The sequence below is a fragment of the Coptis chinensis genome, chromosome 8 (genome assembly GCF_015680905.1).
Source record: "Coptis chinensis isolate HL-2020 chromosome 8, ASM1568090v1, whole genome shotgun sequence".
Taxonomy (NCBI): Eukaryota; Viridiplantae; Streptophyta; class Magnoliopsida; order Ranunculales; family Ranunculaceae; genus Coptis; species Coptis chinensis.
Window position 1 is genome coordinate 30,482,140 of NC_141463.1, and position 11,314 is coordinate 30,493,453.

The 11,314-nt window shown below is 45.9% G+C and overlaps 1 protein-coding gene across 1 annotated transcript; it reads left to right on the top strand.

Moving 5' to 3' along the window:
* The first annotated feature begins 639 nt into the window (after nucleotides 1-639).
* On the top strand, nucleotides 640-2,035 carry LOC147481028 (uncharacterized). The gene is made up of 2 exons (XM_086578812.1): nucleotides 640-794; nucleotides 1,087-2,035. The coding sequence occupies exons 1-2, from the start codon at nucleotides 640-642 to the stop codon at nucleotides 2,033-2,035; spliced, it is 1,104 nt and encodes a 367-aa protein (XP_086434938.1).
* Nucleotides 2,036-11,314: the final 9,279 nt, after the last annotated feature.

Consider the following 11,314-nt stretch of genomic DNA (forward strand, 5'->3'; position numbering starts at 1 on the left):
AGTCAAGACATGACGACTTGGGAGACAATTGGATGATTTGTGAACGTAGGACACGAAAGGAGATCATGGTGATAGGAGAGCGGTTAGAAGAGATGGGAGCGGTTAGAAGAGATGGGAGCGGTTAGAGAAGTAGAGGCAATTATAAGGTATATAAAAAAAAAAAAGGAAAAAGAAAAGGAGGAGAAAAAGTGAGAGAGAGATATGAGTTTAGAGGTTATAATTCTTGACAACACATTTGGCGCTGTCAGTGGGAATAACGAACGAGGAAGGTTTACGTTCAAGCGATTGTTAAGAAAAGGGAATAGGATGGCAATTGTAGTCAAAGAAAACAAGAGGGAGACCCAAAAAAGTGAGGACTGAGGGAGTGGGAGACGAGACTATGAGCGTAGAGATGGAAGAAACGGAAGAGGTGGAAGAGGAAGTTCAAGAGGTAGCGGGGGAAGCCACCAGGCTGTTGCAGGAGGAGATAGGGAGGTTAAGAAACGAGAATGACAGTCTGAGAAAAGAAAGAGGATCCACACAGGGAGAAGAAAATATAAGAGAGCCAGATAATAGCGAAGTGGAAGGCAGGCACGAGGAAGCGCGTCATCGGCCAAGAGGTGATCCGGGGAAGGCATTACACTGGAGATGGTCCAAGAGATGATTGAAAAGGACCGAGAAAGGAATCGAGTGGAAGAAAGGGAGAGTGAAGGGGTGGTGAAGAAAGTGGTGGCTAGGCTCAATCAGAATCCATTGGCCGATGCAGTCTGGAACACTGAGGTGCCTAAGAGGTTCACGCAACTAAGGTTCGAGAGGTACGACGGGAAGGGCGATCCGGCGGACCACCTGCACCATTTCAGGCAGCAGATGTCTGTGGCAAGATAGCAGATATGATGGACTCCGATGCATGATGTTTCCCGCCAGCTTGAAGGGTGGAGCGTCAGACTGGTATTACCAGTTGGCATCGCGGAGTGTAACCAAGTTCGAGGAATTGGAGTAGGCATTCGTAGACTACTTCATTCACCAGAAAAGGAGGGTAGTGGATATTACGGATCTGTTTAATGTCAAACAGAAGTCCAGTGAGACGCTCAGGGAATTCCTGTGTAGATTCAAGGAGGAGACTCTGAGGGTGGAAAGTCTGGACGAGCACACTGCAGTCATTGCTTTCCAACATGGATTGAAGCTGGGAACCAGAGTCCACGAATCTGTATCCAAAATTGAGGTCACCACTCTGCATGCGTTGTATCCAAAGGTTGAGAAGTACATCCGTTATGAGGAAATGTTACAGAGGAATGCCAAGAAGCCGAGGAAGGCAGATAAGTCAATACAGAATGTAGAACAGGAGGACCGGAAAGACAAAGGTAAAGCTGCGACAAGAGAAGGGGGATCTTATAGGGAGGAGTCACGCAAATCAGAGAGAGGCAGAGACCAAGTTAGGAGGGAGGTCCGCGAACGAAAACCATATCGCGATGTAGAATCCACACCGCTGAATAAACCATTGGATGAAATCCTGCCACTGATTAAAGGGATGCAGTATTATGAAGGTCCGCGAAACATACCCAGGGAATTAGAAGATAAGCCGTTCTGTGCTTATCACCAGATCAGAAATCACACTACCAATGAGTGTTTCGCGTTGCGATGGTTGATCGAGAGAATGATAGAGAAAGGGTTGTTAAGGGAGTTTATTAAGGAGATGCATCCAGTTGAAAGAGCACCGGCCATGGCAAGGATATTAGGTACAATCAATGTCATATTCAGTGGGGAGACGATGGGAAGGAATGCTCATCGGGATAAAGTAAGAAGGACTGCCAATTTACAGCAAATAAATGAGGTTTCATGCATTCCGCGACCAATACCCGGGTCCGCCATGGGGGACGGAAGGATAGAGTTCACCCCGAAGGATCTGGAAGCAGTAACTGCACCTCATGAAGATGCTTTGGTAATTACGGTAGCGGTGGGTAATTATATGGTGAAAAGGGTTTTGATAGACTGCGGGAGTTCGGTGGACTTGTTGTTTAGGGGTGCGATGGAGGAAATGTGCATTGAACAGAGGTAGATAAAGCCTCCAAAGACTAATCTGTTTGAGTTTAATGGCAGCATGACAGAACCTATTGGGGAGTTATGGTTACCCGTAACTGCGGGACCGGTGACGGTGTTCACTCGTTTCATGATAGTGGACGCCGCCTCATAGTACAATGCGATCTTGGGAAGAAGATGGATCCACGAAATGAAAGCAGTTCCATCCACATACTATCAGGTGGTCCGCTTTCCGACCAATGGCGGAACCTATGAGATAAGAGGGGACCAAGTCGCAGCCCAAAACATTCACCAGGTGGTGGTTAGAGATTTGATCCGCGCACCAGAGGAGGGAGTGCAAGGGGAGGGCAAGTCCCCGACGTAGCAACTACAGTCCGCGGTGTTTAAAGAAGACGAGTCGGAGGGGGGAAAGACGCTAGATGAGATTGAGACCGTGAATCTGGGGGAGGGGAAAGAAGAGAAACTGGTGTCTGTTGGGATTGAATTGCCAGAGGGTTGGAAGGCGGAGTTAGTTGCTTTGTTAACAAAGAATAGAGATGTTTTTGCATGGTCGATTGAAGATTTGATGGGGCTAGATCCAGAGTTTGCCTGTCATAGGTTGCACATGCGAGAAGGGGCCAAACCTGTCAGACAAAAAATGAAAGGAGTAAGACCGCATTATGCAGAAGGGATAAGAGAGGAGGTGCAGAGGTTGAAAGCCGCAAGAATAATCCGCGAGTGTCAGTTAACCGAATGACTTTTAAACATCGTCGTCGTACCCAAGAAAAATAGGAAGGTGAGGATGTGCGTCGATTTCACCGATGTCAACCGGTAGTGCCCGAAGGATTATTATCCTATGCCGCAGATAGATGAACTGGTAGATCGAACGGCCGAGTTTAAATTTTTTTTCCTTCATAGACGCCTCGATGGGGTATAATCAGGTGGTAATGTACGAACCAGATCAGGAGAAGACCGCATTCATAGTAGAGGGAGGAGTGTACTGTTATACCCGAATGCCTTTCGGACTGAAAAACGCAGGGGCAACTTTTCAAAGGATAGGGGAGAAGATGTTTGAAAGCAAAATCAGGAGGAGTATGGAAATATATATAGATGATATGGTAGAGAAGAGCATGACTGAAGAGGAGCATCTGGAGGGATTGAGGGAGACCTTCGCGATTCTGCGAAAATACAAGCTGAGATTGAACCCTGAGAAGTGCATGTTTGGGGTGACATCTGGAAAGTTTTTGGGATATATCGTCACGTACTGCGGCATCGAAGCTAACCCGGACCAGATTAGGGCGTTAGTAGAAATGTAGTCACCACAAAACATGAAGGAGGTTCAGCGGTTAACGGGAAGAATCGCGGCACTCCACCGGTTTATTTCCAAGTCATCGGACAAGTGTAGATCATTGTACCTACTTTTGAGGAAAACAACGGACTTCCAGTAGACCGATGCGTGCGAACTAGCTTTCCAAGAGTTGAAGGTGTATTTAGGAAAAGCTCCGATTCTGTCGCGACCAGGGCAAGGGGAAAAGTTGTATTTATATTTGGGGGTGTCTGAATATGCAATTAGTTCTGTGTTGATAAGGGTGGTGGCCTGGACAAGGTAGAGAGGCTAGTGTACTTCCAGAGTAAAACAATGTTAGATGCAGAAACCAGATACAGCAAGATTGAGAAGTTTGCGCTGGCATTGGTGTTTTCAGCATTGAAATTGAAGCCTTACTTCGAGGCTCACTCTGTGGTCGTGGTCACCAACTTGCCTCTCAAACAAGCGTTGAAGGCGGACAAATCAGGAAGAATGCTGAAATGGGTCGTGGTGTTGAGCGCATATGACATTGAGTACCAAATTCGGACAGCGGAAAAAGCACAAGCTATGGCAGAGTTTTTGGTTGAGTTCCCCGCCGAAGACCCAACTTGGGGAGAAGAGATGATCATGGAACGGGAGGGGGAGGTCAGCCGGGATTTGTTAGACCCTTGGGACATGAGGAATGGATTGAGGGTATTCGCAGATGGGTCCGCGACTGACACGGGGAACGGAATTGGAGTGGTATTAGTTACCCCAGAGAATAATCGCCTTGAATTGTCGATGAAGTTGGGTTTTGCGGCTTCTAACAATGAGTCAGAGTATGAAGCGGTGATAGCGGGCCTAAAATTAGCCACGGACCTTGGGGTGAGAAAGCTGATAGTGTATTCCGATTCCAACTTGGTGATTTGTCAGATGAATGGGGAATTTGCCGCTCGATGCCCCAGGATGGCGAAGTACTTGGAGGTATTACAGAGAAAAGCCAGTAAGTTTGGTAACATCTGATTCGCTCATCTAGGACACGGTGAAAATAGACATACGGATGCATTGGCGTATGTGGCCGCGGTACTTCCGGGGTCTGAGGGCAGATCAATCGAGGTCAGGGTGTTGAACAAGCCAAGTACTTCCGAGAATGCAGAGGTGAGGGTGACCGCGGAGGAAGAGCCGGGATGGATAGAGCCCATAAGAAATTTCTTGTTAGAGATAGAGATCGAGGATAAACGAGAAAGAAGGAGAATGGAACAGGTATCCCAAAGATATATTTTAATGGATGGAGACTTGTACATACGGAACGTCAGCGGACCTCTGTTGCGATGTTTAGGGTCGCGGCAGGTGCAAGAGATCTTGGGAGAGGTTCATGAGGGGGACTGTGGGAGCCATTCAGCAGGAAGAACGACTGCGCATCGGGTGTTGTCGCATGGGTATTTTTGGCCACACATGAAGAGAGAGGCAACCGAGTATGCCAAAGATTTGCGCCACTGATACATGCCCCAGCTGAGCCCTTGCATAAGGTGTGTAGTCCTTGGCTGTTCACAATGTGGGCACTGGATATTGTAAGACCACTACCAATGGCCAGTGGCAAACGAAGGTATATGCTAGCAGCGATTGATTATTTTACCAAGTGGGTAGAAGGCGTGGCACTCTAACATATCAAGGAGGAACAAGTGAAGAAGTTCCTGTGGGAAAATATCATATGCCGGTTCGGGTTGCCACACACCATAATTGCCGATAATGGGACTTCGTTTACAGGTGGGAAGGTGCGAGATTTCCTCTAGGCTTTCAAAGTAAAACAGGGATTTGTGGCTCCTTATAACCCAGAAGGGAATGGGAAGGCAGAATCCTCCAACAAGACAATTATGGATAATCTGAAGAAGAAACTGAAGGATAAAAAGGGGCCATGGGCAGACGAGTTAAATCATGTGCTATGGGCATATCGAACCATGCCGCAAACCTCCACTCATGAGTCACCGTTTGCCATGGCATATGGGGTAGAGGCGGTGATTCCATTAGAGATGGTGGCGGCCATAACCCGAACCAGAGTGGTGGAAGAGGGGGTCAATGAGATTATATTGGTCGTGGATTTGAATCTCACGGAAAGAGGAGAGACACAGCCTGCATACGACTGGAGGAATATCATAGGAGATTACAAAGGCAGTACGACAGGAGGGTGAAGCCGAGACAGTTTTAGGTGGGGAATCGCGTTCTGAGGCGAGTGACACCGGCAACTAGAAAGGAGGTAGATGGAAAGTTAGGGCCTAACTGGGAGGGACCCTATACCGTGGTAGAAAAGGGGAGTACAAGAACCTACCGGCTGCAGACACCACTGGGAGAAAACATCGCGAGGCCTTGGAATGTTAGAATGTTGAAAAGCTTCTATGAGTGATAATATATACAATGTTGGAATCAATGACAAAAGCCGCGGCTTCTTATGATGTAGTGACAATTTGTAATGATGTTTGTGTTACGTAATTTATCAATGAATAGAGTACCACTTTGTCCACCAGGAATTGCTTTGTTAATTGCAAGTGTGCAGGGAAATTGACCAAGGCCCAGGAAATCCAAATCAAACTTGGGGGCGAAATGAGATGCCCCTAGATAGCTCCAAAGGTGGACAGCCTAGCGGGGGTGAGCCCCGTGAGACAATGAGGTCCAAACCTAACTTGAGGGCAAACTGAGTTGCCCTCAATTGAGAGCACATCGAGATATGGGGTGGGGGATCCCTTTAGTGGACAACGAGGTCCAAAGCTAATTTGGGGGCAAACTGAGTTGCCCTCAATCAAGAGCACATCTGAGCTGGCGAAGGAGGTGAGCCCTTCGCTGACAACGAGGTCCGTATCCAACTTGGGGCCAAACTGAGCGGCCCCAAGTAGAAACCAAATAGGGGGGGGCAAACTGAGTGACCCACAAGCATCCTCTTGATCAAGAGGTTAAGATGGGGCAATTGCAGTGGAAGGGTGAAAATGGTTATGCAATATAATAAAACCCTTAGCCATGGAGATAATAAACTACCGCGAACCAGTGGATTAAAATTCAAAAGCACTAGTGATAGCCCGCTGGGAACACCCAGAAATACGGGACATATAGTATACAAACAAGGTATTTAAGAGCAACCTATGACCCAACAAAATACATAGAAAGCATTCTACAATTTACTGCTCATCTGTCACGTCCTGTGAGCTAGGATCTTCAGCTACTTCCTTTTGAGGAGAGCCCTCAGATATAACCACTACCACGTCTTCGGCCTCTGAGACGGCATGGGGATCATCTTCAGGTGGTGGCGAGGAGACAGCTGAAGGACCAACAACGAGAATAGTGGCGGAGGAGGGCAATGGAAGAAGTCTCCCAGCAGCAGCGAGATCTTCAAGTTGATGCTATAATTCTCTGTCTATCTTCTTTTCAGCCAGTACGCGGAAACGGTCAGATTCAACCTTCAGCGATTGTTCAAGCTGGGCTTGGGCCGCTTCCTCGTGGGCTACTCTCTCGCCCTCTATCTTGGCCCGTAGCTCAGACATTTGTTGGTGGAAAGTTTCTTCCACGGCCTGGTGTAGTTTATGGGATTTGAGAGCCGCAAGATGTGCGTCATCACAGTCTTTCTCGAGACGCGTGTATCGCGCTTTCCAGCCTTCAGGGCCATTAATCTCTTGCTTTATCACCTCTAGGGTGTCCAGGGTGTTGGTCAGACCGTGGATGACGTAGCCTACATCCAAGCTTAGCTAAACACAAATGAGCTATTTAGTAGGTTATCTACATAAAACACCAAGTGAAAAAGGGACAGAGGCATACCTTCTCCCAGCCGGTGTAGATGGCAGCGCGGTGGGTAGCAAAAGTCCTAGAGTCGACGTAGGCTTGGTCGCGGGGAAGATGGGGACTGAAGAATAGGGTGGCAGCCACCGCAGCGTTGTCCAGAGCAGAGTCTCGAGTGGTGACCACATGATCCCTTGCCCGAAAGTTAGGACGCCAGACTTTAGGTCTAACGGGGACGGGTTCCTTGCCTGGGCGACGTGTAGATGACACGGGTCACGGTAATATTGGGGCTAGGGTTGAAGGGGCTGCGGAAGTTCCCATTGTTTTGCACCTCTTAGCGGGAGGGCTCTTTTGCCGCAGCATCATTGTTTCCCTCTTCCTCATCGCTGTCCCAAAGTTTCAACTTGGTGGCATCCATATCTGGGGGGTGTGAAGGAGAACCTGCAGCTTCAAAATCGTCCTCCTAATCGGCGAGGGAAGAGTAAGGGGCAGGGGCACTAGGGGTGGTGCTTGGAGAAATCTCAGCGGTGGTAGGAGGTGGTTTAGCGGCCGTAGCCCTTTTAGCAGCAGCTTGGGAGTGAGAAATCTTCTTGGTATAACCCCTCCTCTTGGGTTGGGGGGGGCGCTTTGGGCAACCTTTCCTTGGGAGGAGGTAGATGATAGAAGGGGCATTGGTACTTGCCAAAATCCTTGAGAGACGGATCTAGAGGGAGAGGGGTGCCTTTCTCCAGGTCGGTGCCTAGAACATCGCACTGGTCACTCCCAAGGTCGCGGAGTTGCTGGAAGGTGGCAGAGGTGACACCGGAGTATAGCTGAGAGTGCGAGTCTGGTCTCCAACCTGTGCCCAAGAAAGTAACATGGGGTTAGCGATGAGAATGGGTAGAAGAAACATATGCGGTCTGACTACACTTACCACTCGAGAGAAAATGTAAATGCCTCAGAGAAACTTCAGTAGGTATGTCAGCAGACAAGAAGCTCCCAGACACATACAACGGGTAGTGGTGCCATACTTTGTCAGAAGAAGTGATGTTGAGAAAAAAGGTCTTCTTTCGCGGACAGCTACAGAATGATTGGTAGCCTATACTCCCGAATTTAGTACTCTTTTTTATGTAGTAGTGGGCAATCATGTCGCGGAGTTGGATTTTGGGGGAGTTGGTTTTGTTATAGAAGTTAGCGGCATCCATAACACGCTAGAAGTTGCCAATACCCTGACATGGCGGAATGTTGAAATGGTTGCAAACTTCTACATCTAATAAGGACAAAGGAAAACGCAGACTGGCCACTATCTGGCCTACCGTGGCTACAAGAGTTCGGTCAGGGTTTGACCAAGTGAGGGAAGTGAGTAACCCCGTACACGTGCTCTAAAACCACATTGTCAGGGATATTATAAGCTGCCTTAACCGTGGCAAGGTTAGGTCGGCGGTAATGAGAAAGAGGCTGAGGGAGTTTGAACGGTGTGCCAGAGGTGGAGGGGACAGCGACATGACTATCTGACTTAGTGGCCGAGGACTCAGATCCCTCAGGAAGGGGGCTGCTGGACTTAGAGGAGGGAGACCTAGATCTAGGGGATCTGGCGCCGGACGAACTTGCCGACTCAGAAGCCGACATGGTACAAACAATACTAATCACAAAGGTTAAAAGATGAAAGGTCTAAAATGCACAAGTGGGGGAACCCACAAGTCACCAGTGAATAACCAAGCTACAGTGTATAACAAAGACTCAAAAAAGACAAGGAAGAGGAAACAAACCTTATTTACGAGGCAGCAACAGGCGAATGAAGTAGCAAGAGTCGAGCCTAGTGCAAATGCAGTGGAGAATCACTGTGAGGGATGAAAGAAGTGAGGAAACTTAACGGTTGCTCAAAGAAGAACAAGGGAAGAAGGGAGTTGAAAGGATGGCTGTGTGAATGAGGAAATAAAATGGAGAGGGAGAGAAAGGGAAGGGTTTGTACGGGTTTCCAAGCGCCAAGGGTAGCAAAGTAATTCTCAGAGTTCGAAAATCGAAGAATATGAAGGAGGGGCCAGCTGATGATTGACACGTGGAGGGGCATGAAATGAGGCATCAAGTGCGGCAGGCCATCATTGTTGTTGGAAGCGTGCAAGACACGCGAGGAGTGTGGAACAGGCAAACTGAGACAGAAGGACACGTGGCCATAAGTAATGGGCCCAACGCTGACTAACATGGCTTTTAGCTTTTGATGGGTGCTAGGACGTAATACCCAGGCACTGCGGCCTCAATTGGCAAAGGGTATCGGACTAAGGGTCCGCGGACCGAGAGGGGGCATTTGTATCAGCCTAATTTATGACTACTAAGGCGGCAAGTGTTATGGACCGAGACAACATAATAGAAGAAAGAGAACAAGCACATGAGATAATCCGCGAAACACAAAATGACCGCGGAATCCTAAAAGGCATGAGGCAGCGGAATGTTTAAGCACTAAAAGAGCTGCTGGATAGGGAAAGAAAGAGTTAGAGCACAATAGTCAAGACATGACGACTTGGGAGACAGTTGGACGATTTGTGAACGTGGGACACGAAAGGAGATCATGGTGATAGGAGAGCGGTTAGAAGAGATGGGAGCGGTTAGAGAAGTAGAGGCAGTTATGAGGTATATAAAAAAAGAAGGAAAAAGAAAAGGAGGAAAAAAGAGAGAGAGAGAGATACGAGTTTAGAGGTTGTAATTCTTGACAACACAGACAATGTCTCCTTTATTAGACTTTCAATTTGGAATATTGTTAGGTATGGATGTGGATGTACATGCTCACCTTCAAGTATTACTGTCATAGTTGTATAGTCTTTTGTATCATTCAGTGTCCCCAGTGCAATTTGAACAATCATTATAGATAATTCTTGATCAGGATCATAGGTTTTCATATTAACCAACTTGGTTTGGACAAATTATTATGATATGATGATTGCAAATGGCTGAAAGTTTTATGGGTTATTGAAGAGGTGGTAAATCCGAGTTTAAAGGATGACGAAAAATATGAGAAATGAGAAGATGGTCTCGAGGGATATTCTTATCGGGGATTTGCCCAAGATCGATATACACTGGCCTAATTCTATTTTGATTGTAATTTTTTTTTGTTCTCAGGGAGATTGCGGGAGCCTAAGCATTCAAGGTCAACTCTCTCTCTCTCTCTCTCTCTCTCATAATTTGGATGTATCTTCACTTTTCGACACTACTAGCAATATGTTTAGGCGCATCTAGTATTAAGGTAGTAGATTATTATGAGATGAAAGCCTAAATTAGGTTTAAAATTCAACTTCTCATAAATATAAATGTACATATATATGTTCTACCGATACCAAAAGGTTGACTATGCAATCTCATTTATACACAACTTTGTGTTTTTTTCTAAATGTAACCTCATCACATCTCACATCCTTATGTGTTGATTTTTTTTGGATGTAGTCTCTCTTTCTCTCTCTCTATAATAACATATAAGAAAAAATAACAATTACATCTTTTTTGTTTTCAAAAATTACATGTGGAAGAGATGGGCTAACAAAATGATTTAGATGGTTTTGCTATATTCATAAAATCATAAGATTATATAACAATTCAACATTGTCTAACCCTTGCAAGTTTGCCTATGGAGTTTTATTCTTAACCAATATGTTGTCCTCATTAACTCATAACAAAGGGTAGGTATTTGGTTTTCTTTTGTTTTAACATGTTTTAATTTATTTATATTCAAAAGTCAAATATATTTATAACTTCGTCAAATATATCAATAGATTTTTAATTCTTTTTTAGAAGTGAAAACTCACATCTACATCATCCAACTTATCTGAGTTGAAGAACAGAGAGTTTCAAATTCTTAACAAAACATTTAACTTTATTCAATAAGTTTTCAACTTTCAAGGTTTTAGGGGGGAAGAAAGGAGGAAGTCTAAGGGAGGGTATGCTTTCATTGACCATAACTTCGGTTTTGTCCCACACAATATCTTCAAACATTTCTAAAGGAGTCCTCAATTCCACCTCTCTATGAGACCAATATACCTCCTTCAGAAACTCAAACTCCTTCATTTCTTCACTCCAAATATCAAACTTTTTCGCAGCCCACTCCTCCAAACCCTTCTTGCCGCCATCTTTAATACCTTTCCAGAAAAAAAATTCTAATGTTTCGGTTATTAGGTGTCATCTATTAAACAAGCAATGATATCAAAAAAGTTTAACTAATAAAGTTTAACAAAGTTAAATGATCAAACAACAAAGAAGAAGTCACACAAGATTCATAAATAAGAAAGTCCTCAAATCAACCTCTTT